The following is a 13609-nucleotide window of genomic DNA, read 5'->3' as shown; positions in this document are numbered from 1 at the left end:
GCTCCGGTTGTCTCAGAGTGAAAGCAAATAGTAATTGTTTATGCTTTGGCCCAAGCCCTGTGGGTGTTCCCCTCCTAGACTGGTTTTATTTCCCTTTTTTCACGAGGTAAAAGAGGTCATTCTCTGCCTCATTTCTTACTTAGCCTTAACCACTGAGGGGACATTGCCCCCAGTCACTGGGAGTCCTGTAGAAGACCTTAGCTTCCCACTGTACTCAGTACTATTTTCAGTCATTCTGATCACTCTCTGGCCCCTGGACCCAGATGGCTCTGGAGGGGAAAGTGAGGCAGGGGCCCTCGAACAGCCCTCCCTCCCTCCCATCCAATTCATTAGCATCACCTTACTGATGTTGTGGTCCTCTTCCAGAGCCAGACACATAGAAGGACTAACTGTAGGGCTGAGCTGCCCCCTGGTGGCCATCCGTGAATCTTGCATGGCTTGTTACAAGCACCCACGTGTCAGAGCTGGAGCACAGAGACCATCAATCTAACCCCTTTGTAGTAGAGCTTGCAAGGGGGAAACAAGTCACAGACATTTCTCAGTTAGACCGTGACAAGTCATTTCTTATATTCCATGAGTCAGAGCGGAGGTCATGGGACCAGGAAGCCCATGGGAGCCAATGCCAAGCGGAGGAAAGGATGCTGGCTTTGGCCCCAGAGGGCTCGCCAACAGCTAGCGAGGTCGCTTTCCACAGGCTGCTTCCCTTCTTCTGGTCTTCAGTCTCTTCCTTTGCAAAAAGAGGCAGACAGGTGAGGTGATTTCTAAGGTCTTTCTAGCTCCAAACACACAATCCATCGTCCTGAGGAAGGGACATTGGAGATCAGCATCCTAGGGTACCAGCACTTCTATCCAACTCGTCCCCTTCATCCATTCAAAAGATGAGCCCCATTGCCTTCCCTAATCTTCCTCTTTTCTTCTCCAATTCTCATTTAGCTCTTCCCACTTTCCATATCTATAGGCCCCAGAGACAAATGCACTGGCCATAAACTGTCCAGTTTATTACCCAACAAGCAGTCCTCCTCTTGAGGTCTTATAAGACTGTCATTGATAGTCTAAATAAACTTTCAGAGTAAAAGAATGAGGTCTGACAATCATCAGAGAGAAAAAAAGGACTGTGGGATATGGATTCCATTTCCTAGAATACATGAACAAGTAAGTTCAAAGGTTACTTTTGAGAAAGTCACAGAAAATAATCATGGCACTGGTGATTCATATTCTAAAAAGTATTGGCAAGCATTTCCTTGCCAATGTGTTCTATTAAAAAAAATTAGCTATGCCTTCTGTTTCTCACATTTCAGTCAATTCCTCACAGACCCTTCACCTCTCCTGAACCTTAAGAAATCCAGGGAATCAAATCCAACCAACACCGTAATCGTATCTAGAATTTTCTTGCCTAGTTCTTTACCCATAGCTTATATGGCTTAGTTGAGTCTTATATCTTAACTTCTATAGTGTTCTTCATCCAGCTTTTGGCTATTTAAGAGTCAATACTGTATAACCTTTCTACACACCATCTTACCAACGACCTTATCTGTTAAACCTTAGATTGCCCTTGGATTGACATGTTTCTCTCCTTGTAAAGACTGAGTATTTGAAGGTTGGTATGCTCTCTGGTTTACTTTGCCTCCTTGCTGCAGCAATTGATTAAACTTCTTGAAAAATGGTGATAGAGAGAATCAATTTATTTGAACCCTTTCTTCATCTTTCCATAGTCAAACTTATTTATCTAAGTCAGGTTGATTCCTTTTTAGTTGCCCATGATGCCATTTTCTCCTTTTCATGTAAATCGGCATTGATTTTGACCCTTGTTCCAACTAGTCAGTGGTGAGTTTTTGTATAGTCAGACTTCTGATTCTGAAACAATTCCTCCTGATTCTGAAATGATTCCTAAGTCAGTTCCTGTACATTGGAACAAGTATTAATTTGCTTTTGAAGATGCTGGTCAGTTCTCAGCTTTCCTTATGCCTTCTAAGACTTTGCTTGAAGAAAATACTCGTGATTCACAGACATAAAGCTTCTGAGTAGTTTACAAAGCATTGCTTCCTTTCATTTCTTAAATGCAAATTAAATTTTTCCAATTTTGTTGTTGTTCCATAAGTCCATTTTCTTATGGAAGTTACTGAGTAGGAAAACCTATGGCACCTCAGTTTCCTCATCTGTAAAGTAAGGAGTTGGGCTGGGTGGCCTCAAGATTTGCAAACTCTAAATATAGAATCCTTGGCTTCCTTCATGTTTGACCTTCTGGAAGAGGAATTTCCCAAGTCTTTCTGGAGCTTTCTCCTTTAAGGCTACTTTTTTCCTGTTCTGTAGGTATCTTTTATGTACATATGTATTAAATGTTGTCTCTTTAAATAGAATGAAAGCTTCTTGAATGCAGGGGCAAATTTTGCCTTTCTTTCTATCTCCAGAATGTAGTAGCGGAGAGCTCTGGCTTGAACCCAGGATTTGACTCCATTTTAAAAATTAATTTTATAATTATAATTTTTTGACAGTACATATATATTCATGGGTAATTTTTTTTACAACATTATCCCTTGTATTCACTTTTCCAAATTTTCCCCTCCCTCCCTCTACTCCCTCCCTTACATGACAGGCAATCCCATACATATTAAATGTATTACAGTATAACCTAGATACAATATAGGTATGTAAAACCAAATTTCTTGTTGCATGGTGAGAATTAGATCAGGATTTGACTCCAAATGGAATCTAGGGCACTGCACTGGGATCATAATACTTTATAAAATTTGCTTCCCCCCCCCCCTTTTTCCTCAGCCCATCTGCCAAGCAGCTTATCAGAATGACTTGGCTGAAGTCTGGAGGTGGGTGAGAGAAGATAATAGCTATGTGAACATTCAAGACAGCTTCAATGGGGACACCCCTCTGATCTGCGCTTGCCGACGAGGACACCTGAAGATAGTTGCGTTCCTTTTACGACGGGGTGCCAACGTGAATGCCAAAAATCAGGTGAGAACGACTAGGGCCCGATGAAGGTCACTGGATGAATGGCTCCTCTCCTCTAGGCTGAAGGGATTGTCCATTGGAATTAAGGGGGACTTCCAAGGTCCTTGTTTTATGATTCTCCTCCTCCTCCTTTTATAGATCTGAGGCCCACAAAGGCCAAGTGAATTATGCAAAGGGAGTGAGCATCAAAAGTGAGATGTGAACCCAGGTCCTGCTGGCTTCAGCATCAGAGCTCTTTCATGATCACCACACGGCTTCCTATACTAAAGCGGAAATGACACTGGTTTTATGGTCAAGGGACACGGGGAACATCCTGGCTCTCCCTTATATTCCCCATGAGCAAATTCTGACCATTTCTCCATGCCTCCATTTCCTTTTCTCTAAAATGAAGGTGGATTAAGTTCCCTCTGGTTCTGGCGCCACGGACTTCTGGTCTACTGTAAAGCAGAATGAGCCCCATGATCATTTCTGATCTGTTTGTAGATCATGATGACTGGGATGGAGAAGAGCAGCAGGACTGAGATTTGGAAGCTTGCTCCCCCCCCCCCCCAAAGAGCAGATGCTGAAATCTAAGGAGTTGCCAAGCCTGAAGGCTGGTTGCTGGCCATCTATTCATAACAGAGCCAGGGAAGTGGGCCAGGGGAGAGACAATGAGCTTGCCCTCTTGACTTCAATCATATGCCTGCTCTGGTTCATTTCCACAGGAGTCCCAAGGATCCTGGGGGCTGTGGCGGACATCAGTGCTTCGGACCCAAACAAATCCTTGTGGTTTGTTGGAAGGCAACAACCCCTGAAATGATCCAAGGAAGCAATTAGGAATTGACAGGAATTAGGAGGCTAACCATAGTGACCCAGAGGACACAGCTTGCTCCAAATATTTAATGAGAGTATTTTAGTAGAGTAAGAATAGCCAAAAGCCTTCCCCAGAAGACTGGGAGCCCTCTTCCACAAGTCCACACTCCATTAGGAGATAGCACGGACACTCATACTGTTCTCAGCTTCCCATCCCTGACACTCTTTGGGTGTCATATGTCAATGAACCAGAACAAGGATCTGAACTCAAGCTGGGAGAGTGAGATCACTGGCTTCCTCTACATCCTGTTCTTGGGATGTGCATGGGGCTGCAATCAGCCTTCTAGGCTTTGAGTTGCTCTCAGGAGCTCTATTTGGGGAGTAACAAGTTTATCTCCCTAATCAGGGTCTGCTTTGTTTTTTCATTTGCTAAGAATACAAACTGGAGAAGGTGGCCAACTGCTAGGGAACAGGGGGAAATGGCCCTGGGATTGAAACTTTTTTTTTTTTGCAATTAAGGCCAAAAATGGCTAACAGACATGGCTCAGAGATCAGAAAGCTGACCAATGATCTTCCAATAGCAAGAAGAGTGTCCATATCTGTTCTTTAGAAACTGTAAAATATGAGAAGAAAATGGGTGTCCCTAAATAGCAAGAAGATGATTTTCTTTTTTAAAATGTATTTTATTCCTAGAAAGAGAGAACAAGCCTACATTATGCAGTGAGGAAAAGGTTCACCTTCCTTGATTATCTGCTCATCATTCTCTTGATGCCCGTGCTTCTGATTGGCTATTTCCTGATGGTGAGTAGAGGAGAAAGAAGGCAGAGTTGGGGGCTCTCCAGACCCCTGCTGACTCTGGGCTGCTGGTGGGAGTTCCGGCAGGATGCTTTGCTCCCACCCCACTTTCCCCCCATCTTCGGCAGAAGTGGGATGGGCACATCTCCATTCTGGACAGAGCTCACTGAGGCTATTTATTCCATTTTTAAGCTTCCATCTGTTGGTTGAGTCAGGGATAAGGTGATGATTCTGTTTTCAACTGGAACGACATTTATGAAGCTCCTCATGGCTCTGTGCTGGCCCATCCGCGAAGCTTTCTCGGACTCTGGGCCTTTGTCCAAGCTCCAGGACTTTTCATTTGCTTTGGTGTGCCCTGCCCCCTACACATGCTTGATGTCTCAATGCTATTTGAGGAGTGATTCACCCCTCCCTCTATTTTATGGATCTGCTTTTCCTTCCTGGTGTAGCTAGGGGATCCGGAATTCTACTCTGAATCTCACCTCTGGACCAATTAGCTGGGCAGCTTAATCAAAGGGTCTGTGCCTCAGTTTTCTTATCTGTATAATGGAGGTAATAATACTCCTCCTTGAGGGGAAAGTGCTTGGTTAATCTGAACCCCATTTATATATGGGGATTATTGTTTATGACAACCAAAAAGTGGGGAAAGGGAAATAGGAGGGATAGTGAGAGATAGAATGGGAACTATAACAATTAGCATTTCTATATTTTAAGGATTATTAAGCACTTTTTTTGTGCTTAGATAATCTCATTTGATCTTTATAACCCTAGGGGGGGGGAAGTTCCATTATTATCTCCATTTTATGGGTGGGGAAACTGAGAAAAACAGGTCACACAAGCTAGTAAATGTCTGAATCTGGATTCGAATTCAGTTCTTCTTGACTCTACCCCCAAAGCTCTTTCCACGTGCATGAGAAGATGTAACCTATTATTTAAATTGTTTCTATAAACAAATATGTCTTAATGTCACACCAGAGCATCCCTCTCCCAGATCTGTGCTGGGAAAACATTTAAATTAATGGATCCTGACTCATCCTTTGTTCCTCAGATATCAAAGACAAAACAGAATGAGAATCTCGTCAGGATGCTACTCCAGGCTGGTGCGGACGTTAATGCCACAGACTATGTAAGTGCACATTTCCCAAATGGAAGGCAGCAACCCCAGAAACGATCCGAGGAAGCAATTAGGAATTGACAGGAACTAAAGGAACCATAGTGACCCAGAGCACACAGCTTGTTCCAAGTATTTAATGAGAGTATTTTAATAGAGTAAGAATAGCCAAAAGGTTGGGAGCCCTTGTCATGGAATCTCAGAGCTGGGGATGCCTTGGAACCTATCCAGACAGAGCAGAAAGCCCCTCCCTCTGGAGCATCCCAGACAAGGGTCATCCTGCCTTCCCTTGGGGATGTCTCTGGGCAGGATGATCACCACCTGGAAGGCAGCCAGGTCCCTGGGAAGCCCCTATTGTTAGCTTTCTGCTGTTTGATGTCAGGTCTAAAGCTGCCCCTCTGCAATTCATAATCACAGAAATCCAGAGGAAGGAGGGGCTTCAGAAGCTGTGCAGTCTAGTCCATCCCTCCAAAAGAATGCCCCCAATAAAGGGGTCTTGTGGCACAAGCTGATTGGCTGTAGGTAGGAAGAGCTCATCTCTCTAATATTTAGTTTTGTTTGCAAAGATTACCTGCCACCTTCCAAACCATTTACCTGCTTTTTATGAAACTTGGTCTTATTTAAGTAAAAAATAATGCTTTGGACTAAATCTGAGATTTTTATGGATTTGGGGAACTCCCAGGGAGGAAACTCTTTTGATCAATGGCAATCCTCCCTTGCTCTGATGCTTAGTCTTTGGTGGTGTCCCAGGACATTGGGTAGGTAAGTGTCATTTCGAGTCCCCCAACAGGATGTGCTGACTCCGGGGTCATTCTGACAAGCCATAAAGTTGTAATGTTTTTAAATTCAGGTGACCCTATGCACGTTAGAGCACAAGCCTGCAAACTTCTGTGCATTGAAGGCCTCTCTGTTCTTGCACTTTGGGGTGTGCTTGAGCTCTGAACTCACAGCAATGGGCACCTTTAGGCAGGACTTTAAATGACACAGATGTGGGGAGAGAAAAGAAGAGAAAACCTTTTGGCCCAATTCACTTGGCTTTACTTGGGCTCCTTTGTAGTCCAGGGATGGGAAATGGACCTTCCTTTCCTTTCATCCAGCCTGAAGCAATTGGCTTTTGAGTTACTAGAGCTCTGGGTGCTGCAGTGTGTTAGCCTGAAGCCTCTTATCCCATTACTAGGTAGCCATGATTATCCCAAACAGACCAGAACATGGGAAGATTTAATTAAAAGGTAACTGAAGAGCTCTGAACAGTTATTATTAGTTCATTTAATCCCAAAGGCTTTTACACTTAGGGTTTTATAGTTTTTTATTTTGGTTATTACTTTGGATTTCAACTTTAGATTCTTCCCTCTAAGATGTGACCTGATGTATAATAGTTGACTGATTTATTGTGGATGGAGGAGGAATAGAAGGATACATGAATGGCCCGTGACAATGCCCTTAGGCCCTGACAGTCCCAGACCCTAGAGGATCTTCCCTTCCCCCAGAATCCTCAGGGGGTTGTCAATATGTGCTATCTAAGAACAAAATTCTCTTTCACTTCACCTTTACCCCCTGGTGGTCCGTCTCTGTGGGAGGTGGTTGGGTGTCCAATTAGTGTCCAAGTGTGAACTTGGAGTCAAGGAAAATTCAAGTCCAAATTATGCCCAAGACACTTTCTGGCTGTTTAGTCCTGGGCAAGTCACTTCCCTACCTGGGCCTCAGTATCCTCAAGTGTAAAATGAAAGAATTGTATTCCATAGCCTCTAAGGTTTCTTCCAGCTTTGATCTATGATCCTGTGATCTAAAACCCAAAGCAAATTTATAAAACATAGACTAGTCATTTACAATAAAAATGAATTTGGAATCCTTACAACCAATAAGCTGACATTTCAAAAGCAAATTGTGAATTTTCACATAAAAGCTAATACATTCCAAGTACAGCAGTTCTGAACTTCTGGCCAGTCAACCTGTCTTCAGAGTATTGATAGGTGATAAATCATTCTGATATCCACAGACCATGTTCTGAATGCTCCTGGCACATAATAGGTCTTTATTAAGCATTTGGTTAATTGAATTGAGTTGAATTAATTAGAGCATTTGCTCTTTATTTTCAGAAGAGAAAAGGGCTTTTTGTGAAAGTAAACTCCTTGGAAGTAGGGAGGCTCTGTTTTCTGGTTTTGGATCCCGATGCTAGGCGTGAGAGCTTCAGAAAGGATTGTTGCTTGCTTAACAGATTGAATTGGGGATCCCAGGCCCTTGGAAGACCTTGGAGCCTCCTCATTTAAAGGGGGATTAGGAAGGGAGAGGCTGGCATACAAAGAGCCATACATGGCCAAATGAAGAGATGGCTGGACTAGAAATGGGAAAAAGTTGGATTCATATCCTGGCTCACACTTCTTGGCAAATGAAAAAGTGGATGAGTACTTTCCCTGTCTAGAGCCTCAGTTGTTTCTCTAATAAAATGCTGTTAAAATGTCCAGGCTTTATCTCTCAGGGCAGCTCAAAGGACAGCGTACATTTAAAGGACTACGCCTTTTGATTATTCCCTTTGCATTGCCAAGAAAATGTCTTGTGCAAGCTTAATAAATGTTGCCAATTGATGGCTTGGGTCTGTTTCAGGTTGGCTGCACAGCTCTTCACTATGCGTGTGAAATGAAAAACCAAAGCATCGTCCCCTTGCTTCTGGATGCCCATGCAGACCCCACCATAAAGAACAAGGTGAGATCACATCATAAAGTATCCATGAGCCCCACCATCAATGGGCTCTCTTAGACCTTGGGCTGATGCTTGTTAATTTGGAAACTCCTGGAGGGGACATATTTATATTGGCAAGGGCAGCACCTAGGACAGCTCCCATGACAGTTACTGCCTTCTGAATACGTTTCCTCTGTCCCCTAAAAGATGCAAACTGCTGGAAGGAGGCTTCTGGGTCATTTTTCATGTGTATATCCCTTGGACTTGGCACAGTGCCCCTTCCCTCCTCCCTTAATACATCCCTCCACACAGTAGGTATTTAGTACATGTCTGTTGCTAGGAATAACTGTAGTTTTGATTCATTGAGAGGAACTAATGCTTGTCTTTTTTCCCTTTCCCAGCATGGCGAGAGTGCTTTGGACATTGTGCAGAGATTAAAATTTTCTCAGATTGAAACCATGTTACGGAAAGCATCCTAACTGTCCTGGCATCAATGTGGAACACTGGACCAAGATCAAGGACTCTGGCTGGATCCCTGTGTTCATCTCTGGTTCCACTATCTGATGTCATACCTCAGTGTGTGTGCCTCAGTTTCTCCATCTGTACAAAGGGGATATTTTGTCGCCAGGGATGATGAACATAATATGTTTACTATTCATACAGATGTTTCACCCTGAAGGATTTACTGTGACCATCCTCTTTCTAAGACTAATGTCAAGCTTTTCCCAGGTCACATTTTATCTGATGAAGCTGGCTTCTCAGTTTTACTCACTCAGCTGTTCTAAAAGGAACAGACCAAACAAATGGGACTGGCATCTTTTTTCTCTCATTGCACATCCCCTGCCCGCCTACCTCCATGGCCAGTCAGCCCCACTGAGTCCCCAGTGATGCCCTTTGAGCCACCCCTCACTTGCCACCCTTTGTGGACAAGATGCTGTAGTCATTCCTACCTGCCTCTGCCTTCTGCATCTCCCACAGCTAGAGTTTATCAGCGCTCTTTGGAGGTTGTGACTCAAAGTCCTAGAACACTGTCAGGAGACTGAGGGTCTTCCAAAGAGGTTGTTTGTGGCATCTGGGGCAGCTTACAAATCTATCGCTTCCTAAGAGCTTTTCTTTCAAAAATGTCATACAAGAGATGTATTAAGATTGTCTGACAGCCACCCGGCTTGGGGATACCTTTTCGTGGTCTTTTAGACCCAATAGCCATCAACCAAATTATGAGAAGGGTGAGCACAGCTGTAGTGTCAAACTGCCATAAAGATCCACCAGCCAGAGCTGTAACTAGGCTGGGGCAACTGGACCTTAGCTTTAACTGTATTTAATTTAGAGGATTTTGAAGGTGCCATATACATTTCCAGTTCCTCAGCACATGGAAACAACAGAGCTTGGTGCCTGATTGGCAAGAATAAGTAACTAAAATAAGAAGCTACCTCTATGGGAAACTGGGGTGAGTTTCTCCTCTAGTTTGCCCTATTAAGTGCCCTTCATCACTCTCCCTTGTACAGCTCTCCAGCACTGGCCTGATGCTGGTGCTTTAGGCTTTCTGGCTTCTTGTCTTACACTATAGAATGAGGGTCTTTTGTTCTTTTTCCATTTAAGAGATTCTTGTCCCCGGCACATTCCTGGTGCTTGCTCCAGGTACATAAATTTATGGTTTCCGCTCTTACTCCAGCTGCAGCTCCAGACTAGGCCAGATGAATCATGGATGGTCTGCTCAACCTCCAAGAACAAACAAACATTCACCAGTCCCTGACATGAGTCAGAGGGGATCCCTGAGAAGCAAGCATCCCGATTACCCAGAATGCCCTTGGCCTTAGTTGTTAGTCAGCTCTCCATTCTTGGTTGAGGTTCCAGATAGGCCTTAAGTTTGTCAAAGTAAGGAAAATGGGGCATATTAATGATCTCAGGACACAGTTTTCTATCTACCAAAGGTTACAAAGTACTTTCTGTTGGGGGTCAGAGAAGCTGCTGTAAGGAATATAGATGAGCACATTGGGAACCATCGCTTGCCCAAAGGTGCCTAGTTGGAAGTGTCTGAGCCAGGAGGGAAATGCTAGATTGGGAGAGCGAGAACCTAGGCTAGAACTTTTTTAAAATCTGTGTGACTTTGAGCAACTTCCTTTCCCTTCCTTTACAAACTGAGATGGATGGATACCCTTCCTGATAGAAGTTTGTGATCCTCTGACCCTGAGTCCGAGATTCTCCCCTGATTACATCAGCATTGCTACCCTTGCTTTAATACTGATTAGTGGAGCAGTTTCCTCATCTATAAAATGGGAATAATCATAGAAGTTACTTCTCATGGCTGTTGTGAGGATGCAAAGTTAATGTATGTAAAGCCTTTGGAAAACCTTAAACTTCTCTATATAAATGCCTACTACTATTTCTGTTGAGTAGTAGTTGATATTAAAGAAAAAAGGAGCATTTGATTTGGCATCAGAAGCCCTGGTTTTGATTCCGAGCTCTTTCACTTGCAACATGGGTGACCTTAGCCATAGCACTTCCCTTTTTTGTACCTTACTTTCCTTCTTAAAATATAGAGCACCAGCCCTAAAGTCAGGAGGACTTGAGTTCAAATTTGGTCTCAGACACTTAACACTTCCTAGCTGTTTGACCCTGGGCAAGTCACTTAACCTCAATCACATCAGAAAAAAAAAGAAGAAGAAGAAGAAAAAAAGAGAGGTTAGGCAAGAAGTTCTTAGAGGTCTCTTTTAGCTCTAATTGCTGGTTCTCGGTTAAATGATGATGTTGCCATGGCAACTGGCAGTTGTCCTGGAGGACTTCTGTGCGAGTCACAGAGATGCATCCTCCTCTTAGTGGATTGATGTGCAGTTCACAAATTCCCCTGGTTCACTTAATTTATTACTTTGTTGTCTTGGAAGTTCTGAGTGTAAATGCTGGACAGCATTTTTTTAATGAAATAAATTGAGATGTGTGAAACAAGTGGCTGACTCTGATTTGACCGGCTCACAATGATCTGTCACAACTAACTCCACCGTTGGGCTCCATGTTCACAAGAAGCCATGCGGTTCTTATTTTTGATAGCAGAACTGGATCAAGAACCACCATCTCCAGACTCTCCCAGCTTCAGAACTTTACCACCTATGCTCCACTCACACCACCCCCATTCAGGCGGCTGCTAAATCCTAACCATTCTCCCTCTACCGTGCCCTTTCTTCCCTGTACGCGGAGCTACCATCTTGGGGCTAGCCTCCATCACCTCTCTCCCCAGATCCTTGTACTGGTGTCCTTGTAATGGCTTTCCTCAACTCCAATCCAAGCACTATAATATCTGAAGCTCCTGCTCAATCACCAAGGCTAAAAAAGCAGAAGAAAATCTGTTCCAAGGAGTTAGAATTCTACTGGTGGCGGGCTGGGGTAGATAAGACAAACAAGTATATACCTGGCAATTTAGGGAAGAGGGAGAGAGAAGTGATTATTAAAGGAATGAGGAAAGTTCCCTGTGGGAGATGCATGGGAGCTGCCAAGGAAACAAGGGATGCTAAGTGGTGGAGGGGAGAGGGCCTGTACAAAGGGGAAAATTGACAAGACCAGCACAGCTGAGAGTGAGAAGTCCAGCTTGGCTGGAAGGGAGAGTGAGGCAACTGTCAAAAGTGGTCTCCAGGTCTGACCTTCTTTCCCGCTCAAAACTATCTGGTGACTCCTGGTTGTACTTGGATAAATATGAAGTTTTTAGAGTGGTGTTGAAGGCACTCCACCAGGTGCTTTGTCATCCCCAATCAGGTTCATGTTCCCCCTCCTTTTGCACTCTAGATTTCAACCAAATGGGGCTGTCTGGCATCTTCTATTTGTGTCCTGATGTTCCTGGCACGTGGGCATTAGCTCAGGACATCCTGGATTCCTGGTTCCGCCTCCTTTTTCATCACTTCCTGTCAAGATTCCTCTCTTCCTTCAGGATCTACTTAGGATCACTTTTTCCCTCTGTCCTTCCCAGATTTTTACAGCTGAAGTCTTTTCTCTTTCTCAAGTTTTCCCTGGGATACTGTCTGAATGGCCCTTTTATTCCTATTGATATTCCTCAAAAGCAGAGTCAATTATTATCGTTATCATTATTGTTAAGTCTTTCTTTATATGTATATCATCTGGTGCACATAGACAAGTAAGGGAGGTGGAATTTGAATCCAGATCCTCTGACTTCAGGCTCTTACCAATGTACTTCCTGTCTCTCTACGCTTTGAACAAAATCTCAGAAGAATATAAGGTTTTTTATCTTCCATGTTTTAATATATCTTTATAATTTCACCTCTTCAGATGGTTCCACATAAAGAAATGATATATTTAACCTGGATAATGTCAGCCATGTCTCTCTTCTGTCCCTTCCCTAACACACACACACACACACGCACAAACACATGCATGCACACACACACATACACACATGCATGCACACACACACACACACACACACACACACACACACACACACACTTGAAATTTCTGGATAATGGTGTCAAACTTGACCAGATTGGGGAGAGGTTTGACTGTTGGCTTCCATTCTTCACTTTGTTCATGTAGAAGCTACTGTATAGTCTTTGCTGGCACAGATCGTGACCAGTCTTTAACTTTAGGACACAATCTTAGGGAGCTAATTTCCAGAAACCCCAGACACCTAGCATCAGATATGGAGTTTGAACTTGAGGTGTTCAACATCTTCTGTACTATACCATATGACCTCTCTGTGGGTTAGATAAACAAAGATCTGTTAAATATCTGCTGGGGAAACACAAGCAGTGGAAGCCCTTGTCTTCAAGGCCTTACAACTTAGCTGCAAATCAAAAATTGACTTTACTTTTTTTTTTTAAAGCATGATTATCATTAATATCAGTTCCATTTTCAGAGATTGCTTCTGTCTCCAATGATTATTGTACTTTGCTTATTGTATTAACAATCATCCTTGAGAGTTTAAGCCTCATTGTAAAATAAAAACAGAAAAGATGGAGTCAGGGAAGCCATATTTGGGTCTTGAGCAAATCACGTTATCCCATGGGTCTCAGTTTCTTCATCTATAAAATGAGAAGAATGTAACAGACTGTCCTGTATGGCCCCAATGAACCAGGATAGGAGTAGCAGGGAGGAATAGCAGCAAAAGCAAATTTGGATTGTTGTTCAATGTTTTTTTTTTTTGTTTGTTTGTTTTTTTTTTTCGGTCATGTCTGACTCTTTGTGACCCTATTTAGGGTTTTCTTCATAGAAATACTGAAGTAGTTTATCATTTCTTTCTCAGATGATTTTATACAAGAGGAAACTGAG

At 43.3% G+C, this 13609-nt stretch overlaps 1 protein-coding gene across 1 annotated transcript in view; it reads left to right on the top strand.

The window, feature by feature from the left end:
* The window catches only part of ANKRD22 (ankyrin repeat domain 22), a 28946-nt gene extending 17665 nt beyond the window's left edge, over nucleotides 1–11281 (top strand). The window contains exons 2-6 of the mRNA XM_074297098.1: nucleotides 2776–2967; nucleotides 4450–4557; nucleotides 5600–5677; nucleotides 8264–8362; nucleotides 8740–11281. Of these exons, the coding sequence (XP_074153199.1) occupies nucleotides 2776–2967; nucleotides 4450–4557; nucleotides 5600–5677; nucleotides 8264–8362; nucleotides 8740–8817 (555 nt within the window). The 3' untranslated portion in view covers nucleotides 8818–11281. The remainder of the gene's footprint in view (nucleotides 1–2775; nucleotides 2968–4449; nucleotides 4558–5599; nucleotides 5678–8263; nucleotides 8363–8739) is intronic.
* The last annotated feature ends 2328 nt before the right edge of the window (nucleotides 11282–13609 follow it).

Source organism: Sminthopsis crassicaudata, chromosome 2 (assembly GCF_048593235.1).
Source record: "Sminthopsis crassicaudata isolate SCR6 chromosome 2, ASM4859323v1, whole genome shotgun sequence".
Taxonomy (NCBI): domain Eukaryota; kingdom Metazoa; phylum Chordata; class Mammalia; order Dasyuromorphia; family Dasyuridae; genus Sminthopsis; species Sminthopsis crassicaudata.
The sequence above is the reverse complement of the archived record's forward strand: the minus strand, read 5'-3'. Positions and strand labels throughout refer to the sequence as shown.